Source organism: Synchiropus splendidus, chromosome 18 (genome assembly GCF_027744825.2).
Source record: "Synchiropus splendidus isolate RoL2022-P1 chromosome 18, RoL_Sspl_1.0, whole genome shotgun sequence".
Taxonomy (NCBI): domain Eukaryota; kingdom Metazoa; phylum Chordata; class Actinopteri; order Syngnathiformes; family Callionymidae; genus Synchiropus; species Synchiropus splendidus.
The window spans coordinates 5,947,218-5,971,485 of record NC_071351.1 but is presented as its reverse complement, the minus strand read 5'-3'; the positions used below and the strand labels follow the sequence as shown (position 1 = coordinate 5,971,485).

General features: G+C 52.4%; 1 protein-coding gene across 1 annotated transcript; it reads left to right on the top strand.

The window, feature by feature from the left end:
- Window positions 1-5,764: 5,764 nt before the first annotated feature.
- Window positions 5,765-24,211, top strand: itga5 (integrin, alpha 5 (fibronectin receptor, alpha polypeptide)). The gene is made up of 30 exons (XM_053848908.1): window positions 5,765-6,133; window positions 13,481-13,611; window positions 15,374-15,474; window positions 15,727-15,850; window positions 15,910-15,971; window positions 16,038-16,083; window positions 16,158-16,283; window positions 16,363-16,407; window positions 16,625-16,668; window positions 16,780-16,836; window positions 16,919-16,971; window positions 17,048-17,256; window positions 17,332-17,523; window positions 17,785-17,830; window positions 18,015-18,128; window positions 19,157-19,212; window positions 19,648-19,805; window positions 19,879-20,016; window positions 20,605-20,672; window positions 20,835-20,985; window positions 21,061-21,153; window positions 21,227-21,306; window positions 21,380-21,460; window positions 21,543-21,648; window positions 21,713-21,871; window positions 21,937-22,041; window positions 22,103-22,216; window positions 22,360-22,461; window positions 22,533-22,655; window positions 22,745-24,211. The coding sequence occupies exons 1-30, from the start codon at window positions 5,937-5,939 to the stop codon at window positions 22,826-22,828; spliced, it is 3,165 nt and encodes a 1,054-aa protein (XP_053704883.1). The 5' UTR covers window positions 5,765-5,936; the 3' UTR covers window positions 22,829-24,211.
- Window positions 24,212-24,268: the final 57 nt, after the last annotated feature.

Genomic DNA, 24,268 nt, shown 5'->3' with positions numbered 1-24,268 from the left:
TATTTAATATTTTCATAAACACAATATTGTCCTTTGTTTGAACCAGTTTTAAAACTTACTTATCTTTATTTCTTGTTGAGCTTTGACCACAAAGAAACATCACAACACAGTCAGTGAACAAGATGGCTTCTTCTTTTACAGTTCAGATCACCATGTACCTTGGTCAACAGCAGCAGGAGGTTGATGCTCTGATGGACAGTGAAGTAATTTGCATTTAGCTTAACTCCCTGAAACATGTTTGTGCCAGCAGACTTTTCATTTTCACCTTGAAAGGCAGCAACTTTTGAATTCACCAGTTATTTGTGCCAGAAGTTCAGGATAGCTCGAGGAATAATTCTTCAGCCGTGAGCATCTGTTAGCTTGAAATGCTGTTGCCTTCAGAGGGGTGCACTTTTATTTAAAATGTGGCCCCAGCCAGTTAAATGAATTATATAGCGCTACTCAAGACAAGCAGAAACCTTCACTGTCGAGTGCTTTGGCTTATCCTCGCTGTGAGAGACCAAACAGCGACTAAACTGCTGTTTGTTCTGATAATTATTAGCACCACCATTGTACCTAACATGCGTCAAACAGAACACCATATGAAGCCAGAGACCTTAATGTACATAGGTAGCCATGTTTCATTCAGATAATTTAATTTTTTACCTTGTTGTCTTTCGCTGCTGCGGAAGCCTTTTTGAGATTCCCGCCATCTTGCTTTCACGGAAGTGGGTGTAATGCGAGGTATAACCACTGGGTGGCGGTGTGTGATCTTGCTGAGATCTTTAAGGGTTATCCACATTGACACCTAAAATAGAAACGGTTTTACATGAAACGGTATTCAAACAACCTCCCCGCATTCTCTCCATTCTTCACTTCCCTTCTTCTTTGCTGGAGTGGCCCTTCCACTCCTTCCCAGTCCCCTCCTCCTGTAGGTCCATCCTTCCCTCCTCTCTGCGTCCTTTCCTTCTGTGAGTCAGGGCTGAAAAATGTTCACTACGATGGAAACATGGAAGTTTCCGAGTGAGAAGAATCCCGCTGAGGGAAGTCCTGACTCATGCAGTCCAGCGGAGCTGCGTCACCGTCCAGCTGAGGGGTCAGGGACACACCCTCAGCCCTCCCCCGTCATCCAGCAACATGGAAATAATTACAGCACAAACCTCTCAGAGAATCTCTGGAAACTGTCTCTCCATCCACAAACGCTCATCCATCATTGAGAAATTCACTTCTGGAAGCCAATTTCTTCTTTTCATTTTTTTGCTGGAGCCTCGATTCTTATTCCTCCGTTCACTGTCAGAAAACAATATTTACTGTCAAATAAAACCTGAGTTTGAAAGGTCTATGTGTTTACATGAACTTCAGTGAAGGGGGCTGAGGGAAGAGACTGACTGAAGAGTAGAAGTTCAGAAAGTTCAAAGAGGTCAGAGGTCAGGTGCTCGGGTGCTTCGTCTTTCTGTCACCATTGCCACAAGTGTTGGAGATTTACTGCTGATTCATCATCACCATCACAAGGGTTTATTGACAGGTTGATCACATGATGCCAAGAGACTGAGGGACAAACCCCCCCCCTCCACCGCCATCCCAGAGGACAGGGACGAATGGTAAAGTGCGATGGCGTCTATATAAGGGCGAGAGAGGCGGCGCGGCGCCTCCAGGTCGCACATGGACTTATAAGGAGCAGCGGCGGGTGGCAGCGTTTCACAGGCCGGCGCTGACTGACTGTCCCAAACATTGTTTTTCATGTTTAGAGAAGCTGCACCCGTTTGTTCCCCACCACTCCTGAGTCACAGGAAGTGGAGCACAAGAGAGCAGGAAGTGGAGGGGCAGGGAAAATGGCAGCAGAGGCCTGTTGCTTCAAGACTTACGGCTTCAGCTCTGACTGATGGGTGCGAGGGTATTCCTGCGCCTGAGTGGGAGGATGGTCTCAAGTTCTGGCGTGGTACAAGTCTTTGTTTGCGTGTTTATCTTGACTTCCCACACACGGTCTCTTTGCTGAACGACTGCACAGGAAGGACCTGATCTCTCGAGGAAGTTTGCTGATGAACGAGTGTGTGTGAAGCTCTGTCACAGCTGATGAAGTGGTGACAGAGATGTTGTGTCTGCTGCTGCCAGCGACGCCCAGAATGACTGGTCAGAAGCGTCATGTGGACTAGACTTGACCCGACTTCACTGCCGAGCTGAACTTGAACCTCACGAGTCTCACCACACACTGGGGAGCAGCAGGAAGTGACAGAAGATTGTTCAAATGTTCACGCTGGCGAGCAGTCTGAAGAAAGTCTGGCCTGGAGTGGAGCTGGTCTGGACTGAACTCAGAGACGCCTCACTCTCTGTGGTGGGAATGTGGGGGCACCGTTTCCGTCTGTGTCCGGTCAAACGGGCCGGTTGCAGGAAGTGAGTGTGGGAACGCTGTGAGTTGGAGGGTACGTGTGAATGTGTGTGTGAAACTGCACCCAGCCTCAGAACAGGACCACACTGACTGACTGCAGCACTTTTACAGTAACATTCCCGCCAGCAGAGGGGTCAGAGGTCGGAGCATTACTCAGCGGGGCAAATCGGTCATCCAAATAAAAGACAGCATCGGAGTGACGTTCCGTTACGACTCGCCGTGAAAACATGCCGGATGCTTCAGTGGGTTTTGCGACACTGGTGTGTGTTATACAGCGAGGCCGAAGGGGGGAGGAAGGAGGTGACGCCCCCCACATTCACATAAAACACAAGTGCTCATTTTGTAGCTGATTTTTAACAAGACGTCGAACAATGGACGGTGTTTATTCACCAGACCCCCTCAAGTCAAGAAGGATCCTCGCAACTTGACTGTGCTTCAACAAGTCTATCTCTGGAGGAAAAGCCAGCTCCATTGGATACCAGGACCTGGAGGGTAAACACTGGCCCGTGGAGGCTTGTCACAAGTGCTGAATCCATCTAGGCTCAGGAAATGTTTGTTCGGGTTTTCTACAATGAAGTTATCGCAGCTAGCTTTACAACCTCAGTCAGCCTGGCGCAACTTAAGTCGAGTCTTCGGCTTGTCAGTCGGACCTTCCGTGGGCCAGATAGGGAAAGTCAAGGGGCCGAATGCAGTACGAAGCATGTGTCTTTCGTCGATGACCATGAAAGGGTCAACTATTGTAACAGTTCACTCTTGTTTTGAATCAAGTTAACAATAGGCGCCCACACTCAGTCGCGCCGCAGGAAACGTTGATGCAGAAGCGTTCCAGGGGAGCCTTTCCTTGGGGGACGGAGTGATTTATTAAAAACAATCATGTGATTGAATCATTTGCAGCGTTGCTAAGAGTTTGTGTTGGAAACAATGACTTCTACGCCACCATGACAAATCTGTCATCCACTGTGGAATATCTCACCCAGCATCACCTCGCCACCTCCCTTCCTCCTCAGACGCGGGGAATGTTTCGAGGGGAGCAGAAGGAGGGGCGAAGGGTCCAGCCTGTTTGTAAAGTGGCTGTAGCAGGAAGTTGCCGAAAAGCTTTTACTCTGAAGGAATTTCCTGCTTTTAAGATGATATCAGTGAAGCAGGTGGGGAACAAAGAGCAAGTTGGTGAATAACAGCACGAGGAAATAGTTTTTTTCCCAAAGGGGTCAAAGGTTTTATCACTCAGTCAGATGTGTTCCAGTCCACTTAACTCCAGGACTCTCCAAAGTCATGTGATCCCTCGAACGGTCGACTGCTTAGACTCGGAGTCACTGCTTGGAGTCTCCTATGAAGACAAATGGATACGGTGACCATAGTGACCGCCAGAGGGCGCCCAGCTGGAGCGCTTCCATCAAGCCAAAGGAATGAAACAGTGTACCTCCACAGGCGATGGTCCTTCCTGCTTGGCAAACCAGACATGAGTCACTCAGACTGCTGACCAGGTTGAACTCTCAAATGAGTCACTGACTACTGAAGTGACTCAACTGTTACAGTGAGTCTACAATTGAAGTCAATATGGGGTTAAGTTGGTCCTCAAGAGTTTCACTCTGCTATGTGAGTCATAGTGAAGTTAAAAACGCTCCCCACAAGGTTAAGCCTCAAATAACCTTCAAATAACCGGCTTATTCTAACTGGATTCCAGTTTGGTTCAGAGTCCTGGTTCAGGTGAGCCATGTGTTTAGGATGGTTAGGTTTCGGGGGAGAGGCTGGGGAAAGGGTGATGGCCAGGAGAGGTCCCCACAGTGCTGGTGAGACATACCTCTGTGTGTGAGTGTCAGTCGCAGATATGCACTAAACACACCGAACAATCTGTCACGTCTAAATTTAAACTGTCCTGTCAAGTGTTGTGCTGCACTTCAGAGCGTCACCATGGCAGCCACGTGATGATGTCACACTCCCTGTGCTGGGGAATGAAACCACACCTCTTCTGCTGCGAGGAAATGACTGTGGAGGCAAAATGGAAACTGGAGTTCAGTCAGGACCCGGAGAACTTCCCACTGACGCTTGCATCACACAGTCATCCAAGGATCCAGGGTTGTTGCTGAGGGACACACGGAGTCTGTAAGACTCTCCAGCCTCCAGCTCACAGCACCGATGATGTCATCCGCCGTGTGTGAAGAACCATAAAAAGTCTGGTGTGAAGCAAGAGCAGAATCTCTGGACCCCCATGGAGTCACAATCCACAGCCACAGAGTGATTCAGTGTCAGCCAGTCACCATGTTGCTTCCAGGAACAATACTGGACCACAGGCTCACAACCATGTCGACCCCCTCACGCCTCCCGCTGCTGGAGGAGTCGTGCGACCACTGGGCCAGACTGAGTGCAGAGATAAGCCTGTCCTTCTGTGGGCATCACGTGTCATTTATGGGCACAGATATGATGGGCTCCTGGTCTTCCTCCAGTTGAGCATCCCCCAGTCCAGCTGCCTTTCAGACTCATGTGACCCTCTCTGCTGCTGAGTGCTGGGAAAGTTTGACCCACAAATCTTCCGTGTGTAATCTGTCCTGAAGACTGCGGCCACGCCTTGAACTTCAGTCCAAAAAAACAAAGTGGGGGAACGCGAGCCCTCCAGGATTAGGTTCCGTGAACCGACAAGTGCCCCCAACAGCTGTGATCGGGACCCGAGACGCTCAGGATTACCCCCATCAGTCACTGCCGGGACTAAGCTGCAGTTATAAATAAGATCGGAACTCTGCCGAGAGGGACTCTCAGCAGCCAAATTTGGCCCCAGACGCTTGAGGCCTGAAGCTCGCAGTGAATCAGTTAAACTAACAGTGGCTCATTCCATGGAGTGGCTTTATTAAAGGTCTCGATTTAACTGCTTTTCATGGCTCCATTACTCTGCTATCAAGTGACTCAGGAAGATTAAACTTTCCCACACACTGGCGGACCACCGAGAACTCCCACTTTGTTTGAGTGTCATCAGCCGCTGTTATTTTACCAGAATGGCACGGCGCGACAATCACAGCCTCTTTCCTGGGTCACACTCACAGATTTGTCTTACAATGAAACATCAACACAAACAGATGTGAGAGGCAGATGGCTAAAAAGTTATGATACACTTCATTAATAAGCACATAATGGTGCTTACAATAAGGTTAATGTATATTTGATTTGTTCCATATAATAATAATATGGCCATTACTAAAATATAAGTGACTTTAGATGGACATGCATATATATATTACAATGAGTGCAAATTAACATGATAAACTATGACTGACATTGTCGCGAATGTGAATGAAAGCGCGATGTGAACTCAAATCAAATGTTCCGATTGCATCGTCATGGACAGGGAGCGCTCCCGGACAGGCCCCGCCCCCCACTCCTCCTCCTGGAGCTCCGCTTCTTCATGAAGCTCCTCGGGACTCAGATGATCTCCGGAGCCTCAAAACGCGACCACCTCCACTTTGACTCGTAAACCCCGCAGGATGCAGTTTTAACCCTCCGCTCCGCGCCGCCTCCTCCTTCGACTCAGGACTATTTGGGAATTCCAAGCCAACTTTCTGGGACTTTTCCATCTTCTTCCATGATGTTGTCGGAGTTGCTCCGCGCTAACCCGCCGGCTCCCGCTGCTCGTGTAGCCGCCTCGCTGCTCTCTCTCGCCGGACTGCTGCTCACCTCCGAGGCGTTCAACCTGGACGTGGAGTCCCCGGCGGTTTACTCCGGACCCGCCGGAAGCTATTTCGGATACGCCGTTGACTTTTACCGGCCAGACTCATCAAGGTGAGTTCAATCCTTCAGTGATGTCCCATTTTCCCAATTCAGCAATTCAGTTTCCATTCGGTCAAGTCTCGTCCTGACCTTCACACTCACGCGCATAAAATACACTGACTCCATTTGCAAGTGCTAGACTTGAATGCTACTCAAGTCACTAGAGTCCTCGTGGATTGAAAGCGGTTGGTCTGACCCCACTGAAGAACCTGACCAGGTGTTGTGGGAGTCCATGAGGTCTGAACCCAAGCTCCTCTTCTTGAGCATCTCAAGGTCCAACACTGAGACAGGATTGCGTACCTGACATGTAGGCCCACCACACCTAGAGAACCTGAGTGCTGCTCCCAGCCTGCAGTGGTCCAGTGAAGGTAAAGTGGTCCACAGTGATGCGCCAGTTTCTTGGGTGTTTCTGAGTGCAGAGCTGAGCTAGAAGGGAAGGTTGCCGGATTGTTCCTTCACGTGTTACTGTTGCTGGATTCATGTGGAGGACAAAGCGGGCCTGTTCACATGACTCGTCCCAGCCAGCCGGGGCTACAGCGCGTGAAAGTCTGGGCCTGGAGGTGAATTTTTCCTGCTAGTTTTCACAGTGACAGACAGTCCTTTGAAGAGGTGGATCGAATCGTCTCACATCTTGACCTCTCCCGTCCAATATCCAAGTGGAAGCTCTTGACTGCTGCGATTGTTCCGCGACCCCCCCCACCACCCGCCCCACATTCTTCCTGAGGAGCCTCCGGCATCTTCCCGAGGGATTCAAGCCGGGAGCCGTCCTGCGGTGGTCCGAGGAGACCCCGACTGCCCGACAGCTTTTGATTGAATTTAGTGTCAATTCAATTGGGAGGGTGACTCCTCCGTGGGCTGGACTGCCCTCGGGCTAATGCAGATTAAAAGGTGGTGGCGCTCTCGTTCCGAGCAGACTGGCTCCAGAAGGTTTCAGCGACCGGTATGTTGGGATTTCAGACCCAGGGCTGTGAGCCAAGTGGGCCGCCAGCAGCTCCGGTTTCCTTGCTCTTCCTCCTCCTCTTGGCTCTCCTGGACTCAGGGAGACCCCCTCCTCCCTCCTCCTTAAAAGCTGGGAAAGATTTAAGGTGCGGAGTCTCCTTATCAAACTAGTGGCCTCACAATAGCACTTAGGTTTGATTTAAGACCCTCCATTGACCCCCCTCCAGACAACCACATGCACTGATGTCATCCTCCAGGGCTTTTTAATTCCTTCACTTTCTTCCCCTGCCCCCGACTCCCGTCTCTCTGCACCTCATTTAGCGTGTGAGCACGAAGACGTCATCTTATTGATGAAGTCAAACTTCAGCGGAGACGTCGCCGGCTTTGTTGTGGACAGAGTGCTGAGTCGCCGCTTTTCCTACACCAGCTGAAACGGAGCTTTGCGGTTGAGAAGCTTCCAGAATGAGGGGACATGTTGCGGAGTGAAACCAGGTCGTAGAGTTTCGAGGACCACCAGACTAATGTGGTGCGGGACCCAGACTCCCTCCTGGATCTCTGGCCCCAGTCAGGGAGGCGGCAGCTCTACTCCAAGTGTCTCCTGGGTGACTGCCTCTGCATGAACCCTGACACATCGGAGTGAGGAGACGGCGACAGATCATCCTGTGTGAGGTGCTGTCCTCTGCTCCGCTTCTCTCATCTGACTCTGAAGAACCCGACTTCTTTCCCAGCTTAGGTCTGAGGTTAGTTCAACTTAAACTGAACTTCCTATTAAGTTGTCGCCATAGCAACCAAAGATAGTTGTGACGATTCTTCCTCTCCTGCACCCTGATGTGCCAGGAAATGTCACGCCAACTCACCAATGACTCATCGCCAACTTCCACATCTTGTGTCACTCAGTACTGGCTGATAACTGTCGTTCTGCCGGGGTTGGAGGGGGAAGAGGCCCTGGAATCTCGGGGTGGGTTCCTCATCTGAAGGTCGAACATGGGAGTTGCGCTTGTCAGGACCCAAAGCTGATGTTTAACTTTGAGCAGAGACAAGAGAGCGATGTTGATGTTTGGACTGATAAGTTCGATGAAGTGATTTTGATGTTTTCCGTCAGCAAGAACTGTGAAACATCTTCCGAAAACAGAAGCCCAGAAAATGTCACGTGGATGGCCGGAGGGAGGTTGGCGCTGTGACTGGCACTGAGCGTACTGCTGTCAGTGAACACGTCACTCCCACTTGGACGGTGAAGTTCAGACAATGAGTTTCTATACTCGGGTCTGTCCAGCCCTCTGGCCTCAAGTAATGAAATTAAAAGTGGACTCTGGCAGTTAGCCCACCATAGAGAACACCCGGAGGGCGGAGTCTGGTCCTGACAAACACACACACACACCAGGAAGAGGAGGATGTGCGGCCGCCTGGAGAGTGTTATTCCACATGTCCTCCCTCTTCAGCTCCACAGTTCTGACTCAGAAACACAATCAAACGACAGCAGCTAATAACTCTGCGGGATCTGGGGTGACCAGCGAGGTGGGTGGGGGGGTGAGAGATAGAAGGGGTCAGAGGTCAGGGGCAGTAAAGGGAAACAACAGACTGGCTCTGGAGCTTATGAAAGAAGACTCTTGTGGACAATATTGAAGCTGCTGTCACTGCCATCACTCAGATCAGCCACGTTACGACCATCTGCCCCCTGGAGGCAGTGGTCAGCACTGAGGACTTGAAAGTGAGTCCAGAGACCTGACCAGCTTGTGGAGGTCGGCGCTTGAGCTTAACCTGGCCATCAAGGTCAAGCTAAGCTAATATTGACTCGGGTCACGTTCCGAGGCTCCGGCTCCAGTGTTTTGTCTGCGTCTGGCCGTGGTGTGTGATCAGGTGCCGCCGTTCCCGCTGGCGTGTTGCTCCGCTCTCATCTTGATGGAGTTCAGGTCAGAGACGACCTTCAGTTCAGCGGGATGCTAGGCTGGTCGTCTGTAGACTCGTAGTAGAGCGGCACTGTCTCTCAGAACAGCCAGGGTCTTCACAGACTCAGCACAGAGGAAACTTGTTTTCCTTTCATTTGCTCGTGAGTGCTTCTTGTATATTTGGTCAGTTCTCGTCCCAGACAAAGACCCTCTTGGACTGTCCCCCCAAAACCTGCTTGAAAAGCCACTTTTGTATTAGAAGGTCTCGGTTTCAATGGATGTAAATGTATATGGTGTGTGTAAGGTCTGCTGCAGGAGTTGGGGATTGCCCCAGGACGTCATGTCTGCTCTGGCGGGGACGAGTGGCGGGGGCGGGTGGCGGGGAAGGGGGTTTGATCTGCTTCACCTCCGACTCGCAACGTGACTCACAGCTTTAATAACGGGACATGGATCTGGAATAAACAGATGAAGTCATGCTCAGCTGAGGCTCCCCTGACATCATCCTGAGTCAAAGACCAGGTGGAGCGGCTCCAGGCGGTCGTTTGTTAGAATCCCTCCATGGAAAGCTGAGATGGACAGTGAGCGGTTTTCAGTGTCGTAGGGAGTGGGGTTCAGGCGTAACAAGGGGGCCGTTCTGTGACAGGTGTGACTGACCTGCAGCAGGAAACTCTTGAGAACTACACTCCAAATAAAACTCTGATTTAGATTCCGAAAGCAAAGTAAATATCAAGGGTATTTCAGGGCCTTCTTGTTTGACTCCAAGGTCAGTGTCAGGCTGCCCCTACAGAGTCTGGTGTCTGCGAGAGGAACCCTTCAGATATGATGCCAGCTCAGGAGCTACAGACTGTGTTGACAACAGGAGTGAGTGGCTAGCTGAGGTCACATGACAGAATGCTCCCCGGTGGCGTGCGTGTGTCTGCCGACATGTAGGTTATGGCGGGCGTGATGGTGTTTCCACAGCTGCTTCACCTCCCCCTCTATATAGCGCACAGCCAGGGCTCTATCCTGAGGTGAGGGGCCTGGACCCCCTGAGGGGCTCATTGTGCAGAGGTGTGAAGCAGCGGTACTTAACCTCCCAGGAGGAGCACCAGGGCCGCTGGAGGTGTGAAAGCGGACAGAGGTGGGCTGTGTTTTTTTGGGGGGGAGGGTCAGCGTTTGTTATCAGATCTCCAAGCTGCAGCCCAAATCTGTTTTTTTTTTGGAGCAGGATGTTTGAAAGTTCTCACTCAGCAGAAGGCTGAAGAACCAGCTGTTGCTTCTCGTCCACACGACTGCAGATTATCAGTTGAGACCCAAGTTTTTCCTCTGCCTCTGCTCAAAATCGATGCTCACAAAAACCCGCTGGCTTCTCTGTCCCTTTGTCACTTGCCTCTCACCGTCCGCGGTCGTGGAGCAACATTGCTGCAGTCTGGATTAATAGTGATATCCAGCGTCACTGAGAGGATTTGTTCTGTGGCATCACCAAAACAGACCCGCAGCGTTGTCTCTCTGATCCATGGTGTTCCGTTCACCAGACAATGTCAGCCCTCTGTTTATCGCAGAGAACATCAGTGCCTGTGGAACATCAGCAGTGCCTCATGAGCTGAGGTGGTGATCTCTGGAAATAAAAACTTGTTTGTTTGCTCTGACCTCGCCGCTGTGGTCCCATGACACAGAAGAGACTTCAGGTTTATTGGCGCGCGGTCCACCTGTCGCCGAGGTTCTTCCGAGGACAGGAAGGAAATGTGGCCCGGCTGTTTACGCGGTGGCCCTCCTGAGATTTGGCTGGCCGCCTCTCAAGTTCGTCTTTGCAGCCAGAGTGGCTTCAGTCGTCTGTCTGAGGTCGACCCTGCTTCTCTCTGTGTGTGTGTGTGACCACGTGTCTGTCTGGCTCCGGCTCAGTGAGGACGTCTGTGCGAGCCAGAATGAGATGTCACCTCCACAAGTTGGTACAGTGAAGAGTCCTGCTGCTGCTCTGGGCTCCAGCGCTGCCAAACTTGCTGGCTTTTCTCTGCGGCGGGTTTACGACCGTCAACCTCGGCTGATGTTTTCCCTCCTCTCTGGTTTGACGTGATTCTAATGGTGTTCACGTGACATCATTCACAGCTGGAGCACAATGAATTGTGGAATGGGGGCACAAGTGTCTGGTGGAGGGGAGCGGGGACTGCGCCCCGCCACAACCTCTTAACCTCATCATGAAGCGCATTAGCTCCGCAGCGTTCTGCCGCGTCAGCGACTCCCAGGATTCTCAAGGTTCTCCGCTGCTGTGGCTGCCGTCTGATGAGACCAACGTCAGCTTCTGCGAGCGCCTGTGGCTCATGCCTGCAGCCCCAGAGTCGTGAATCGTCCTCCGGGTGGTTTGGAGGTCCACAGCCACAGATGTTTGGCAGCCGCAAGGTCGACCATGTCCGACTGCTTTACATCTCTGTCTTCAGGAGCATGTGGGTCTCAGATACAAGGCACACAGCCTATGAGGGGAGGGATGGGAACAGGAGCTGTGGCTGAGCAGAGGCTGGTGGTCAGAAGTGTTTCACACCTGTCAGTCAGGGGGATTCAGCCTCTAATGGCTCCTTATCAGCAGCGTTAGCATGTCATGAGGCTGGGGCCTCTGTGCTGACGGGCGGGACGTGCTGATGTCAGTGGTGGTCTGAGATAATGTCTGCTTGTGTTGGAGGGACAAAAGATGGAGAAGAGCAGAGCAGACGGGAGTGTAGACGCTGGTGTTGTGGTCTGTCTGCTGGAGGACACGCAGACTTTCATCTGCCTCACTCACTTTCTGACTCAGCCTTTTGTCTCCAGCGACTGCAGATGGGTTCTGACTCACTCGGAGCTGTGAGTTGGTGAATCTCAGCCATGGGAAGGAAGTTGCAATAGCTTTGTGTGTGTTTGAATGTTGAAAAAGTTAAATCTCTGACAAAAGCAAATGGCTGTCAGTCATCGCCTCCTGAAGCTTGAGATGAGCGTCATCGCCATGGCATCGTGGCGGCGGCAGGTTTATGGCAGCGCTCCAGGGCAGCACTGCGGCTGGTTGCAGGAAGGGTGGTCTCTTCCTGTTCGGACCCCCCGAGACTCCGTCTGCTCTCACGGCTGCTTAACCCACTTCAGAGTTGGCAGGACGCGATTCTTGTCGGTGGAGAGAGTGAGGTCACGGCTGGAGCTCACGCTCGAGTCGTCCGCATACCGTCGGCTCAGCAGCTCTGTGGAGGTCCTGCAGCTGTAGAAACAGGTCCCAGTCGCTATCTCGGCGTGTCATGGCTGCTGTCATGGTGAGATGCAGATATCTTCTCCCTGAGTCGGGACATGGACGTGGATGTGGAGGGGAGGTCTGGAATGAGCTCTTTAATTAGAGCCAGACTCTGAGGCTCAAACCCGTTTGGTTTACAAGATCATTTAAAGCAGCAAACTAAATGTATTCTCACGCATTAGTGGAGCCGTTTATAAGGAGCCAAAGAGCCATTAAACATAATCACCAGCCCAAACTCCTAAAAAGGCTGATTTGTTCCAGTGTAGTAGGAACTCAGGCGTTTGCAAACGTCTCATCATTGGTCATCGTTTCCAGAGGGAGAACTGACCTCCATGTTTGGGTGCGAGTCAGTCACTGTCGACTCAGCAGTTAACACCATCGAGGAGCAGCCTGGACCGCGCCTGGCTCTGTGACACGCCGAGATCTGGTCGGCAACACGTGACCCTCATGTTGGTCATCAGATCATCATGGACCTTCTGGTGTGTCCTCATGTAGTGTGTCCCTGAAACTGATCAGTCGACATTAGTGGTGGGCGAAAACAATTATCAGGATAAATCTATTTTCATTCTGTTCCATGTGTTGGACACTACAGTTTCTCTTGAAACTGTTTTATGATGAAGCTTATTAGTGGAGTTTGTCTCCAACTGCATTATTTGTTTGTTTCAATAGAATAGTGAACCAAGTGTAGAGATGAGAAATTCAATGTTTCAGGTCTCTGGTAGAAGCCGCTGGTGTCTGACAGACTGCTCTGCCAGCTTTATTTAGGGGTTAAAGTGAGCCGTCTGTCTGCTGTATCTCATGTCTCTGAACAGTTGACTTGAACTATGGAGCAGTCTGGACACATTTCCTAGATGCTAGTGAAGAAATATTAGAAATCATGTGAAGAGATGATAATTTTGTCATATTCTATTCTCCAAATCATGATACAAACTGTCAGTTCTTTGTCTTGTGTGATGAAAAGCCTTACTTATACTTTGATGCTTTAGAATTTGTTGACGGTCCCTAACTGATGCCGGCTCATAGCATTAGCGCTGCCCGTGAGAGTGTGTCCACGATCTGTGAACCCTAATGGGGACGCGGAAGAGGACGCCGTCGCCAATACTGGAGTGGAGCTCCGTCCAATATCCAACTATTTTCACCAGGGTGTTTGGCCGAGGCAGTGGGGGACCTGCATGTGTTGATGTGAACCAAGGCAGACGACGGTGTCACAGGACCACTCCATCTAATAAAATAAACAGGGATGAACTGAACAGCGCTGTGAGCAGCAAGAGTTTGTTGTGTTGCTACACTAACCGGTCCTTGTCACTGCAGCGCCAGCGTGTTGATCGGAGCTCCCAAAGCCCAGACGGATCAAGTCGGCGTCCAGCAGGGAGGATCCGTCTTCTACTGTCCCTGGAGCCTCGGCCGGTCCGACTGTCACGCCATCGAGTTTGACTCAGAAGGTAGGAAGCAACGCACACTCTCTGCCTGGGGCGACTCCTCCAGAGGTTACTATGGGTCGCAGGTTGATTGATCCACACGATTTTCATTGAGGATCCTACACAGTGCTTGTGTGTCACTCTTCCGCTGCTGGTTCTGGTTCCTGTTTGTGTCGTCCTCCGGAGTGAGAGAGATAATGGTGTTTTGGGAGGCCTTCCTTCCTGAGCTCCGGCCGCGGGGAGATAAGAGACAGAAACAAACAGCAGACAAAGGTGAGCAGGCTTCAGGTGGGCCAGGTGAGAGGTGACTGAATGGCTTCTTGTTTCGGGGCGCTGACGGAGAGAGCCAGCCCCAAACACAGCGCACAATGGAGGAATTCTTCTACTCTGTGTTTCACAAGCGGCCTTAACAAGGCTGCAGGAATCTTTAAATGTGTTGCACATGCCGGCGCTGGCAGGGGGCCACTGGAGATGGTGATGTCATGTGCGAGCGTGGAAACCTCAGCCCCGCGCAGCATCCTGCAGACTCTGCAGAAGCTTGTTAGAGACTGGCTTCCAGCGTCTGGAGCGCGGTGCGTGTGTGCAGCACACAGGGGACCCACATCTGTCCCAGGTCCTGCCAAACAGCTGCTGGACCACATTCCCTGCTGTAATTCTTCTGAGCTCGTGTGCCAGATCTGGTCATGTGGATCCAACACAGCTCACAACAGAAGTGGACGCTGGTTTTTCCACCTGCAGACCATGACCCAAAGTGGCGTGAGGATTTCCATGACTGGAGCCAGGTGTAAAATGGCGCCACAGAACGAGCGATGGAAACAAAAGAGGGGCGGGACCTGGTGGGTCTTCCACTGAGGAGTTCAATATTCCATCCATGAACCTTGTTTATGTTGCTCACCAGAGCCAGGCTCGCTTCAGGAGGTGTGGCTCCCGAACAAAGTGGTGTCAGAGGAGGTTCACTGCAGCCTGGCGTGTCTGACCTCTGACCCCCGGGCCGCAGACCCTCTTAATTAGCTGAACTAATTGTGTCAAAGTGGCCCCGGCCCCTCCCATCCATTTCCCTTCCATTGAGATAAGAGATGAGGCGTGAGGGCGGTGGGTGAGGGGGGCCGGAGCCAGGGTCTTCCTGTCGCTCCTCAGGGAGCCGCTGATGTGATGAGTGAGCTTGACCGTTTGTCTTCTGGCCTAATGGCTCAGTTCAAGGTCTCCATGCTGTCCTGGGCCACGCCGGTCACATGACTGTCTTCTGTTTTGACTCCCATGTGACTCCAGCTGCCAGCATGTTGGCACTGGGCCTCTGCGTGTTAGCTTGAACACTGCATCAGACCACAGCCGCCATCTCCTGTGGCGGTCAGGTGACCTCACCCGTCAGCGGAGAACACGCCGCTCTGTTACTGTAACTAATCCGCTTCAGCCTCACCTCAGTTTCCTTCTGAACAGAACCCGTGTTTTTGGACCAGGTTTTTGTTTGAACAAGGAAATCCAGAACCAGAGCGGAGCATGTTTCTCGTGTAACCACGGAAACCAGGAGGAAAAGGAGCCGCCCGCTGCTGCTGGAGAGGGAAGCTCTGTTTCCACGAAGGAGCAGAAACGTTTTCACTTTTGTTTGCCTCAGATGAAACTGTTCCGACAGGACCATCTGTCACGGCAGCTGGACTGCTCCTGGCGAAAGGTCAAAGGTCAAACCCCACTTCAGAACCGGGTCATGACGATGTCCAGTCTGTGCAGATGTTTCCGTCCGGCAGGAAGAGGAAACGGTGACTCTCATCCGTGCTTTTGTCTTCCTCAGGCGACCGCAGTGTGCTGATCAACATGACGGAACATCAAGGGGACTTTAAGTCCAACCAGTGGTTTGGAGCCACAGTGCGTTCTCACGGCGACACCATCCTGGTGAGCGGCTTCTCTTTCCTTCTTCCTCCACTCTGGACACACTGTAGAGATTTATCTCCCGCTCGCCGTGACATCAGAGCTGCGCCGCCTGTTGCTGGTCCGATAGCGGGGTCGTGACCCGGCTCAGGTTACATGGTGTGCTCTGCTCCAGATGTAGCTCTGACCCCGGCCCGGGCTCATCCTGAGCTCGCTGCTGTGCGAAACATTTCCCAGCACATTCATCCTCCCTCCTTCCCTCCTCCTCCTCGGCAGGCCTGCGCCCCCCTCTACTCATGGAGGACAGAGAAAGACACCCCCCTCTCGGACGCTACTGGAACCTGCTACCTGTCGGTCCAGAACTTCACCAAGTTCGTGGAGTACGCTCCGTGTCGCACAGGTGAGCGATGTCCAGCGGCTCTCAAGGTGGTGAAGTAATCGCGTCATGTTTGTGCACAGAGATCAGCGAGGAGTCGGGTCAGGGCTACTGTCAGGGTGGATTCAGCGCCGACTTCACCACGGTAAGTGTCGGGTTGGTCCGAAGGTGTGCTGCGCTGTGGTTCTGCTCTAACTGGGTTTGATTTCAGGACGGAAAAGTGGTGCTGGGCGGCCCAGGCAGCTTCTTCTGGCAGGGTGAGACTCGAAGAGCTCCATGTGAGGACCACAGTTCCTGAGCCGCTGTTTGATCAGGGTGTGTTGGATTTCAGGTCAGCTGATCTCTGCAGCCAAGGAGGACATCATCAGAGCGTACTACCCCGGGTACTTCATGCAGTCGGTGCAAGGACAGATCCAGACCAAACAGGTCCTGGCTGAGCATGACGACAGTTACCAAGGTAATGTACACGGGTGGCGTGACGTTGTGGAGACACAACAGTGAGTCTGGACGTGGTACTGAGCTCTGGATCTCCTCAGGGTACTCCGTGGCTGTTGGGGAGTTTAGCGGTGACCAGGTGGAAGGTGAGTCCATGTCAGAGGTCTCACACTCCTCAACTCTAGCAGCTGGCATTTGAACCTGCAACCCTTGTGTAGCGGTAGTTAGTGTCACGTCTTAGTCAGAGAGAAGTGAAGCTGCGGAGGTTGGCATGGCAACGGCAGACAGTTGTGATGGTGGTCATGATCACCACAGCGCCGTCCTCCCGCTGACCTGGGTCTCTGTCTCTCTGCTTTCTCTCAGACTTCGTGGCTGGCGTTCCAAAAAGACTCATGCTTTACGGCCTGGTAAGAATCTCTAATGGCCTCTCTGGTTCCGGAACATTTGAGATCCTCCTCTTCTCTAGTCAGTCGGTCGCAGCTGGGAATGTTTTCCTGAGAATTCCTGTCTGCTTGCAGGTGTCTGTTCTGAACGGGACGGATCTGAAAATGATGATCAACTTCACTGGAGAGCAGGTGAGTCACACGCCCTGGTGAACCAGACTCTTCTCCAACGCAGCGTGTTTAGTCGTGTTGCTGACTCCCCCGCTGCTCACAGATGGGCTCGTATTTCGGCTACGCTGTAGCAACCACGGATGTCAACAGTGACGGGTGAGTGACGTCAGTCATGTTTACTGTACAATCCAAGCGGTTGACACCGATGAGGCTGACTCCTCTCTGTCTGCAGTCTGACCGACCTCCTGGTGGGGGCGCCCATGTTCATGATGCGCAGCTCCGACGGGCGGCTGGAGGAAATAGGGCGGGTCTACGTCTACCTGCAGCGAGGGCCTCTGAACCTGGAGCTCAGCCCGCCTCACCTGACCGGCACTCAGGTGTTCGGCAGGTTTGGCAGCACCATCGCGCCTCTGGGAGACCTGAACCAGGATGGCTACAACGGTAACTGGACGGCTTGTAGTTTGAGTTCTTGACCGACTGTTGCACTGGAAAACACTGTGGATATTGTCGGAGCAGACGTGGCCATCAGCTGTCCGTTTGGCGGTGCCGACCAGCGAGGGCTCGTCTACATCTTCAACGGACGCTCATCTGGGCTGGCGGACAAACCTTCCCAGGTGATCGAGGGTCAGTGGGCCGCAGGGTCCATCCCCGCCAGCTTTGGGTTCTCACTCCGAGGAGCTCAGGACCTGGACGTGAACGGATACCCCGGTGAGGAGTTGGCGCCCACGTGCTGAGGGTCGTGGTACTGGGAGAGGTTTCTGCTGAGATGGGGAGGGTCGCTCTCAGTTTGCTCAAGGCTGCAGCAGCTCCAGCACTGACGGCTGTTCAGGTTGGTCAGCTGGTGTTGGACAATGTCGGTAGTTTAGTGAAACTAGTCCAGGATGAGGAAGAGGCCGTGAAGGTTCCGGGGTGAAATTGTTGTGAATACCATGGTGATGTCATGTGACGGTCCTGCTGTTATGTCCCCAGATCTGATCGTTGGTGCGTTCGGGGTCAACAAGGCTCTGCTCTACAGGTAGGTCTGAGACACAGACACAGTGGAGCCTTTCTTCAGTCTGACCTCTGACCTGCCGTCATGTGATCAGTCCGCATGTCGTCATGGAAAGAGTCTCTTGGGTTATGAGGCAGCTGAGAATGTTCCTGGATTAAATGAGCTCTTTGGAATGCAGCGATGACCTCTGACCCTCGTGTGATGACAGGTCGCGGCCCATCGTCAACACCAGCGTCTCTCTGACTATCTCCCCGACCATGATCAACCCAGAGGAGAAGAACTGCCTGGTCACCAGTGGGAACTCCAGTGTGCCGGTTTCCTGGTGAGAGCCTTGCTCGCCGTGCGTGTGCGTGTGCGTGTGTGAGAGACGGAGAGGACAATCGTGGACAGGGCAACGACCCCAGAAACGCTGCGTTGTTGTTTCCTCTCAAAAGTGCTCAGTGTTCAGACAGGAAACAGATTCGGGCCAGGGGACAAGCCCCGCCTCCGCTGCATGAAGGGTCCTTGTGTGTCCAGATGACGCAGCACGCCGACGGCAGGGGGAGGGCCGGGGGGGCGGGGGAGGGCGGATCCCTAATGTTGCGTTGAATGAGATATTGTTTGGTGTGGAACACAGCTGGCAAACATCAGGACACGTCGACTCCTGTGAGCTCCAGTTCGCTCTTACTCCAACTTTCACTCCCAAGTCCTGCTCAAGTGTTTAACCTGTTCAGGTCCATGCTGTGCGAGTCTCCAGGTCCTGGGCTGGGCCTCCTCGCTGTCTCACCATGTTCTCGCATCAGCATCCTCATGCTTTCACAGAAGACAAAAAGGCCACACTCATAGTCATGTGTTCACTGAGTGGCTGTGACGTGACTCACACCTGAACATTGCCCTGATCGGCTACTCAACACACAGTGGAAATCCACGACTGCTGGATGATATTTTAGGACGTGTGTGCCTGAACCCAGAGGAAGAAGTGATCAAGGGTTGGGAGCGGTCAGGATCGCTGCTTCTGGAGCCAGGGTTTTTGTGTTGGGGAAGACTGAAGCTGCTTGACGGAGGTCTGAGCTCTCTGGGTGCTTTAGCCAAAGTCCTTTGTTTGTGGGACCCGAGAAGAAACCCCCACATCAGAGCGCCCCCTGGTGGCTCATGATGAAATAGATGAAGCTCAATTTCATCCCATAAGTGGATATATAATCTATAATAGTCCAAACTAGAACCTGACCAGGTTCCCTGGTGAGTGAGCCCTCTTCATCCGGGCCCCTCCTCTGCTCATCCACATCAGTGCACATTCGTGTCAAACACTACCTGCTGCAGGATCCAGGTCATGTGACTGCCTCTCTCCCTCTCTCTCTCTCTCCCCCACAGCGTCAACCTGAGCTTCTGTGTCTCTGCGGACGGGAAGTTCCTCCCTGACGTGCTCGGTGAGCCAACTTTCCACATCTGCACTTTGTTAGCGGCAAGGAAGCCACCTTAAATCCTCCTCGTCTGAAGCTCCGAGACGTTTGCTGCTGAATCTAAACAGGCAGGAGGCAACGTCAGAGATGAAGGAGATAAACCTGGAGCATTTACTCACTCAGTGGCGTCAACACTGAAGTGAGAGTTTAGAACTCTGGCTCTTGATCTACTGCAGAGCATACAAGAGTGTTTATATCAACATGCAAAAACAAGCTTCACTAGGACTTGAGTCAAGAGCAAGTGAAATAAACTGGGAAAATTCATGTTAAATTAAATGTTTATTGTAGAAGTCTATATGTGTTTGTATCTATTCAGTGAACTCTGACTGGATGTTTAATGTTTAGATTTTTCAAACCTCTTTTACAAATGGATCACTTGGCTGAGGAGTTTGTGGGTCTCAGACTTCCAGGTGGACGTGCAGCTGGACAGTCACAAGCAGAAGCAGAAGGGGGCGGTGAAGCGAGCGCTCTTCCTGGACTCGCTGCTGCCCTCTCTGCAGCGGCGCGTGCGCGTGCGACACGGCGAGCGAGTGTGTAACCAGACCAGGATCTTCCTGCGGGTACGTTTGTCAGTGGCTTAAAACCACGACCGAAGCCTCTGTTTTAAATGGACTCGGGCTTGTTGACCTGCAGGACGAGAAGGAGTTTCGGGACAAGCTGTCGGCCATCTTTGTGTCTCTGAACTTCAGCCTGGATCCAGAAGCAGCGGCCGACCGTCACGGACTGAGACCCGTCCTCAACTACCAGACCACCAGTGTGGTGGAGCAGAAGGTACAGAGGACGTGATGATGACGATTTTGGGGGCGGTGGATGGAGGAGCATAGGACGACTGCACGCTGGTGATGACGCTGCTGATGTCACAGCTGCAGACGCTGAGCTCGCTGTAATGAGACGCTTTGAAGTTTAGTCACAAGCTTTGCTCTCTCATCATCTCCGTCCATTTATTATCCTTGTGGCAGTATCCCACCCCCCTCTTCAGCCCCTCCTCCCTCCTGCAGGTGTCCTCCGATGCTCCGCTCCTTCCATGCGGTCAGGAGCTTAGAGGTTCGCCATAGCTCTCTGTGATGTGGCGGCTTTGGGGCGGGGGGATCCTCTCTGTCACTCCCCTCTCATCTTCACCCCCCCAGCACACACGCGCCTCCTACAACAGGAAACATGTGTGACAGCTGCACTCACCCGTGTGTGTGTGTGGTGGTAAACATGGTTCTGGGTTCCAGTTGACGTCCCCTGCTGTCTTTGTTCTTCCACATGAACAACCCAAAATTCAACCCGCCTGAGACTCAAGTGATCTCAGTTAACGGAAGTGATTGTGGCGGGGTCAGAGGTCAAAGCTCACATTGTTGAACTTTTGTCTCCCAGGCTCAGATCCTGCTGGACTGTGGAGAAGACAACATCTGCGTTCCTGACCTGAAGCTCTCCGTCCATGGGTGAGTGTAGGTCATGTGATCCATGAAGCGCCTGTCCTGTCATCAGATGTGTTTCATGGCTGCGGGAGACACCTCTGCACCAGAGCTGTCATGTTTCCTCCTGCCTCTAACTTGCCTCATGTGAGCGTGTCTGTAAGCTGACCTTTGCCCTCTGCTCTTCAGGGACAGGAAGGAAATCTACCTGGGTGATGAGAACGCGCTGACACTCACCTTCCACGCCAGGAACGAGGGCGAGGGCGGCGCCTACGAGGCGGAGCTGTACGTGGTTCTGCCGCCGGACGCCGACTACAGCGGCATCGCCCGAAACAATGAGGTGGGCGGGGTCACAGCCGGTTCACGAGTCTGTCGTTGTTGAGGTGCTCATCGCTGACTGTGGCTCTGATTCCAGAGTCTGACCCAGCTAACCTGCAGTTACGAGTCAGAGAACCAGACCCGCTTCCTCAGCTGTGACCTCGGGAATCCCATGAAGTCCGGAACCAGCGTGAGCCCTGATTACGGCGAGTTTGGCTGTGCCAAATGGACCTGACCTTGACAGTCCATGTGTCTCTTTACAGTTGTGGGCAGGACTCCGGTTCACGGTGCCACGGCTCAGGGACACGAACAAAACCGTCCAGTTTGAGCTGCAGATCCGGAGGTAAGACCAGAACCAGAACCTAGAGTCCCACAGGCTGCTCCAGATGATTGATGATGTCACTTCCTGTGCACAGCAAGAACGAGAACAACTCTCACAGCGAGGTGTCCTTCTACAAGTTGGAGGTGGTGGTCCAGGCCGAGATCATTCTGCAGGGGTTGGTCGCTGCACCCATCCACGCGCTCGCTTGCTCGCTCACTCGACCCCTGCTCTCGCTCACCCTCCCTCTCTCTCCACAGAGTCTCTCACCCTGACAAAGTCTTTTTCCCACCGACAAACTGGAAGTCGAACCGGAACTATGTGTCGGAGCAGGAAGTGGGTCCAGCGGTGGAACACATCTATGGGGTACGTGGTCCTGATGAAGTCATGTGATGAGAGTCGCGGTGTTGAACTTGTGTTGTGGCCTCAGCTGGTCAATAACGGGCCGAGCTGGATCAGCAGCACGCACCTGGAGCTCTTCTGCCCGCTCCGTGTTCAGAACCACGACCTGCTGTACCCGCTGGAGTTCTCCACCGAGGGGCCCGTCAACTGCAGCGCTGACCAGAACTTCAACCACCAGCACCTGAAGGTCAGACCTCACCTGGTCCACATTTCCTCACCATCATGACGCCTCACGCCTTGATCTGTGTTCAGCTCCTGCGTACGTCCACTGAAGCTCCACACTTGGCCCTCAAGACAGCAGAGCACAGAGGGAGGAGGGAGGCCCGCAGTGGTCAGTGGCCTCACACGACCAACCTGGTGAGATGCCTCTGTGAGTGAGCACATGAGCGAGAAGCTAACCTGTCTCCTCCCTCCTCAGTCCTGCCCCAGCGTAGACTGCTGGACGCTACAGTGTCATGTGGGTCTTCTGAAGAAGGGGTCCACGGCCATCCTGAAAGTCCGATCCAGAGTCTGGGCAGAGACATTTATGGAGGTTCGTGATGACTCAAAGTCTGATCCGAAGATGCCCCTATTCAAACTTCTTGCTGGTATTTGGTCAGGGTCGCAGCTCTCTGTCTCCCTCTAGTGTAGCCACATTGAACTGCTCGTGAATGTAGTTTTCTCTCTCTCCTGTAGAGGCCGTATAAACACTACGTGCTGGAGTGTTTGGCCCGTTACAGTGTGAAGAAGATGCCGTACCTCATCCCACCCAAACATGCCGCCTCTGGACACAGGAAGGTACTGAAGCCGGCCGGAAGGTTCTAGCTGCTTGTTCAGGACAATGACTGAAACTCATGTCTGGTGTCCAGGTCGTGACCCCGGTGGTGTGGAACAAGCCCGACAAGGAGAACTCTGTCCCCCTGTGGATCATCATTCTGGCCATCCTGGCGGGTCTGTTGCTGCTGGCTCTGCTCATCTACGTGCTATACAAGGTGAGTGAACCACCATGATGATGATGATGATGATGATGAAGATTTGGAGCAGCAATCCCATGACTCCGACGATGCTCCTCCCCCCACAGCTTGGGTTCTTCAAGCGCTCGTTGCCGTACGGAACAGCAATGGAGAAAGCTCAGCTCAAACCTCAGGCTGCTTCAGAGGCGTAGGGACCATCACAATCCACAAGCCCGGACCCAAGAACCAAATGAGTTTCACCAGAACCACAGAGACGTCCCAGACTGCAGGGTCGACAGAACCACGTGCACTGAACCTTCCAACTGAGACCCACCAACCACAGAGAACCAATCCATTGGACGGATAACCAAATATCTTCAGAACCAAAGATGCGGGCCGAGCGACTGCAACCTAGAACCAGATCTTTATGGGAATTTAACTTGATGGGTCGGACCCGGGATCCCCCCCCAGTGACTTGTACAGTTTGGTGCTAAAGCTCACGGACAAGTGTAGGTCACATGACCCACAGCCAAATAGTGATTTTTCTAATTTAAGACCTGAGCAGGGAGCCTGTGGGTGCAGCGCCCCCTGCAGGATGAGCGGGTTTGTTTTGTTTTTAGTTTTGCACTCAAAGGAAATCTACTGATTTTATATTTTAACGGACTGTTGGACTTCCTTTGGGTTCTGATGACGTCACACTGAAATGCAGGGTCAACCAAGGTCACACTGGACCATCGCAGGACGATGACGTAGAATCTCAGAGTTCATTTGAAATAAATGTTCATGTTTTTAGCTTTTATTTTTAGTTTAAATCACCAGAATCTCACTCAGACTAGACCAGATGAACAGGGGATGTGATGCTTCATCGAAGTCACTTTACTGTTGTACATTCAAAACTGATCAAAGCTCAAAATCTGAGTTCAGGCGGTCGGACTGGATCTGGCTGTCTGATCGACTACATCTGAACAAGAGCAGGTGACCGGCAGTCAGAGAAATGTCAATGCCAGTGAGTCCTTTTAAAGAGGGATTGGATTATTTTACAACTGAAACCACAAAAACATCTCTGAGGTTCTGAATCAGGTCTGTGATGGTTCTGTGTCATGTGACCTTCAAAAAGAACCCGAACTTGGAAGCTGGAACTTTGACAATCAAGCGTCCGCTTGTGTGACGGCGGCTCTGACTTCACCTCTGAGTGTGTGTGAGAGTGTGTGTGTTATATTTATGAATGCCTGTAATCCTTGGATGAAACGTTCGGCTTCAGTGAACTCCGGAGCCACACCCTCTTTCGGGAGGCAACCGCTCTGGAAGTGCAATATTTACATTCACATCACTTTTGTTTCCTGGCTCCGTCACCGCTGCAACACGTCCTCTTATTTAAAGCGTCCGATAAAGTGTGTCTGAGAAAGCGTGCGCTGTCGAGTCAAACGTTTCCCTCCACGGTTCAGTTTGTGGCTCAACTCTTCTCCACTTCCTGTCCTGTTGTACAAACATGGCCGTGGAGGCAAACAGCTGATCGTTGTGAACATTGTCGCCCCATATTGGGGAGAACGTTTGTTTCTAATGTGCTATTTGAAATAAAATTTCCCTTTTTACCAGTGTTGTTAGTCTTTCACATATAAACACGGTTAGTCCGGGGAGTTAGCCAAAAGAAA

Coding starts and splice junctions, on each gene's coding strand:
- itga5 (XM_053848908.1), top strand. CDS start 5,937: ATGATGTTGTCGGAGTTGCTCCGCGCTAACCCGCCGGCTCCCGCTGCT. Junction 15,475..15,726: donor CTCACGGCGACACCATCCTG/GTGAGCGGCTTC, acceptor CCTCCTCGGCAG/GCCTGCGCCCCCCTCTACTC. Junction 21,461..21,542: donor GCCGAGATCATTCTGCAGGG/GTTGGTCGCTGC, acceptor CTCTCTCCACAG/AGTCTCTCACCCTGACAAAG.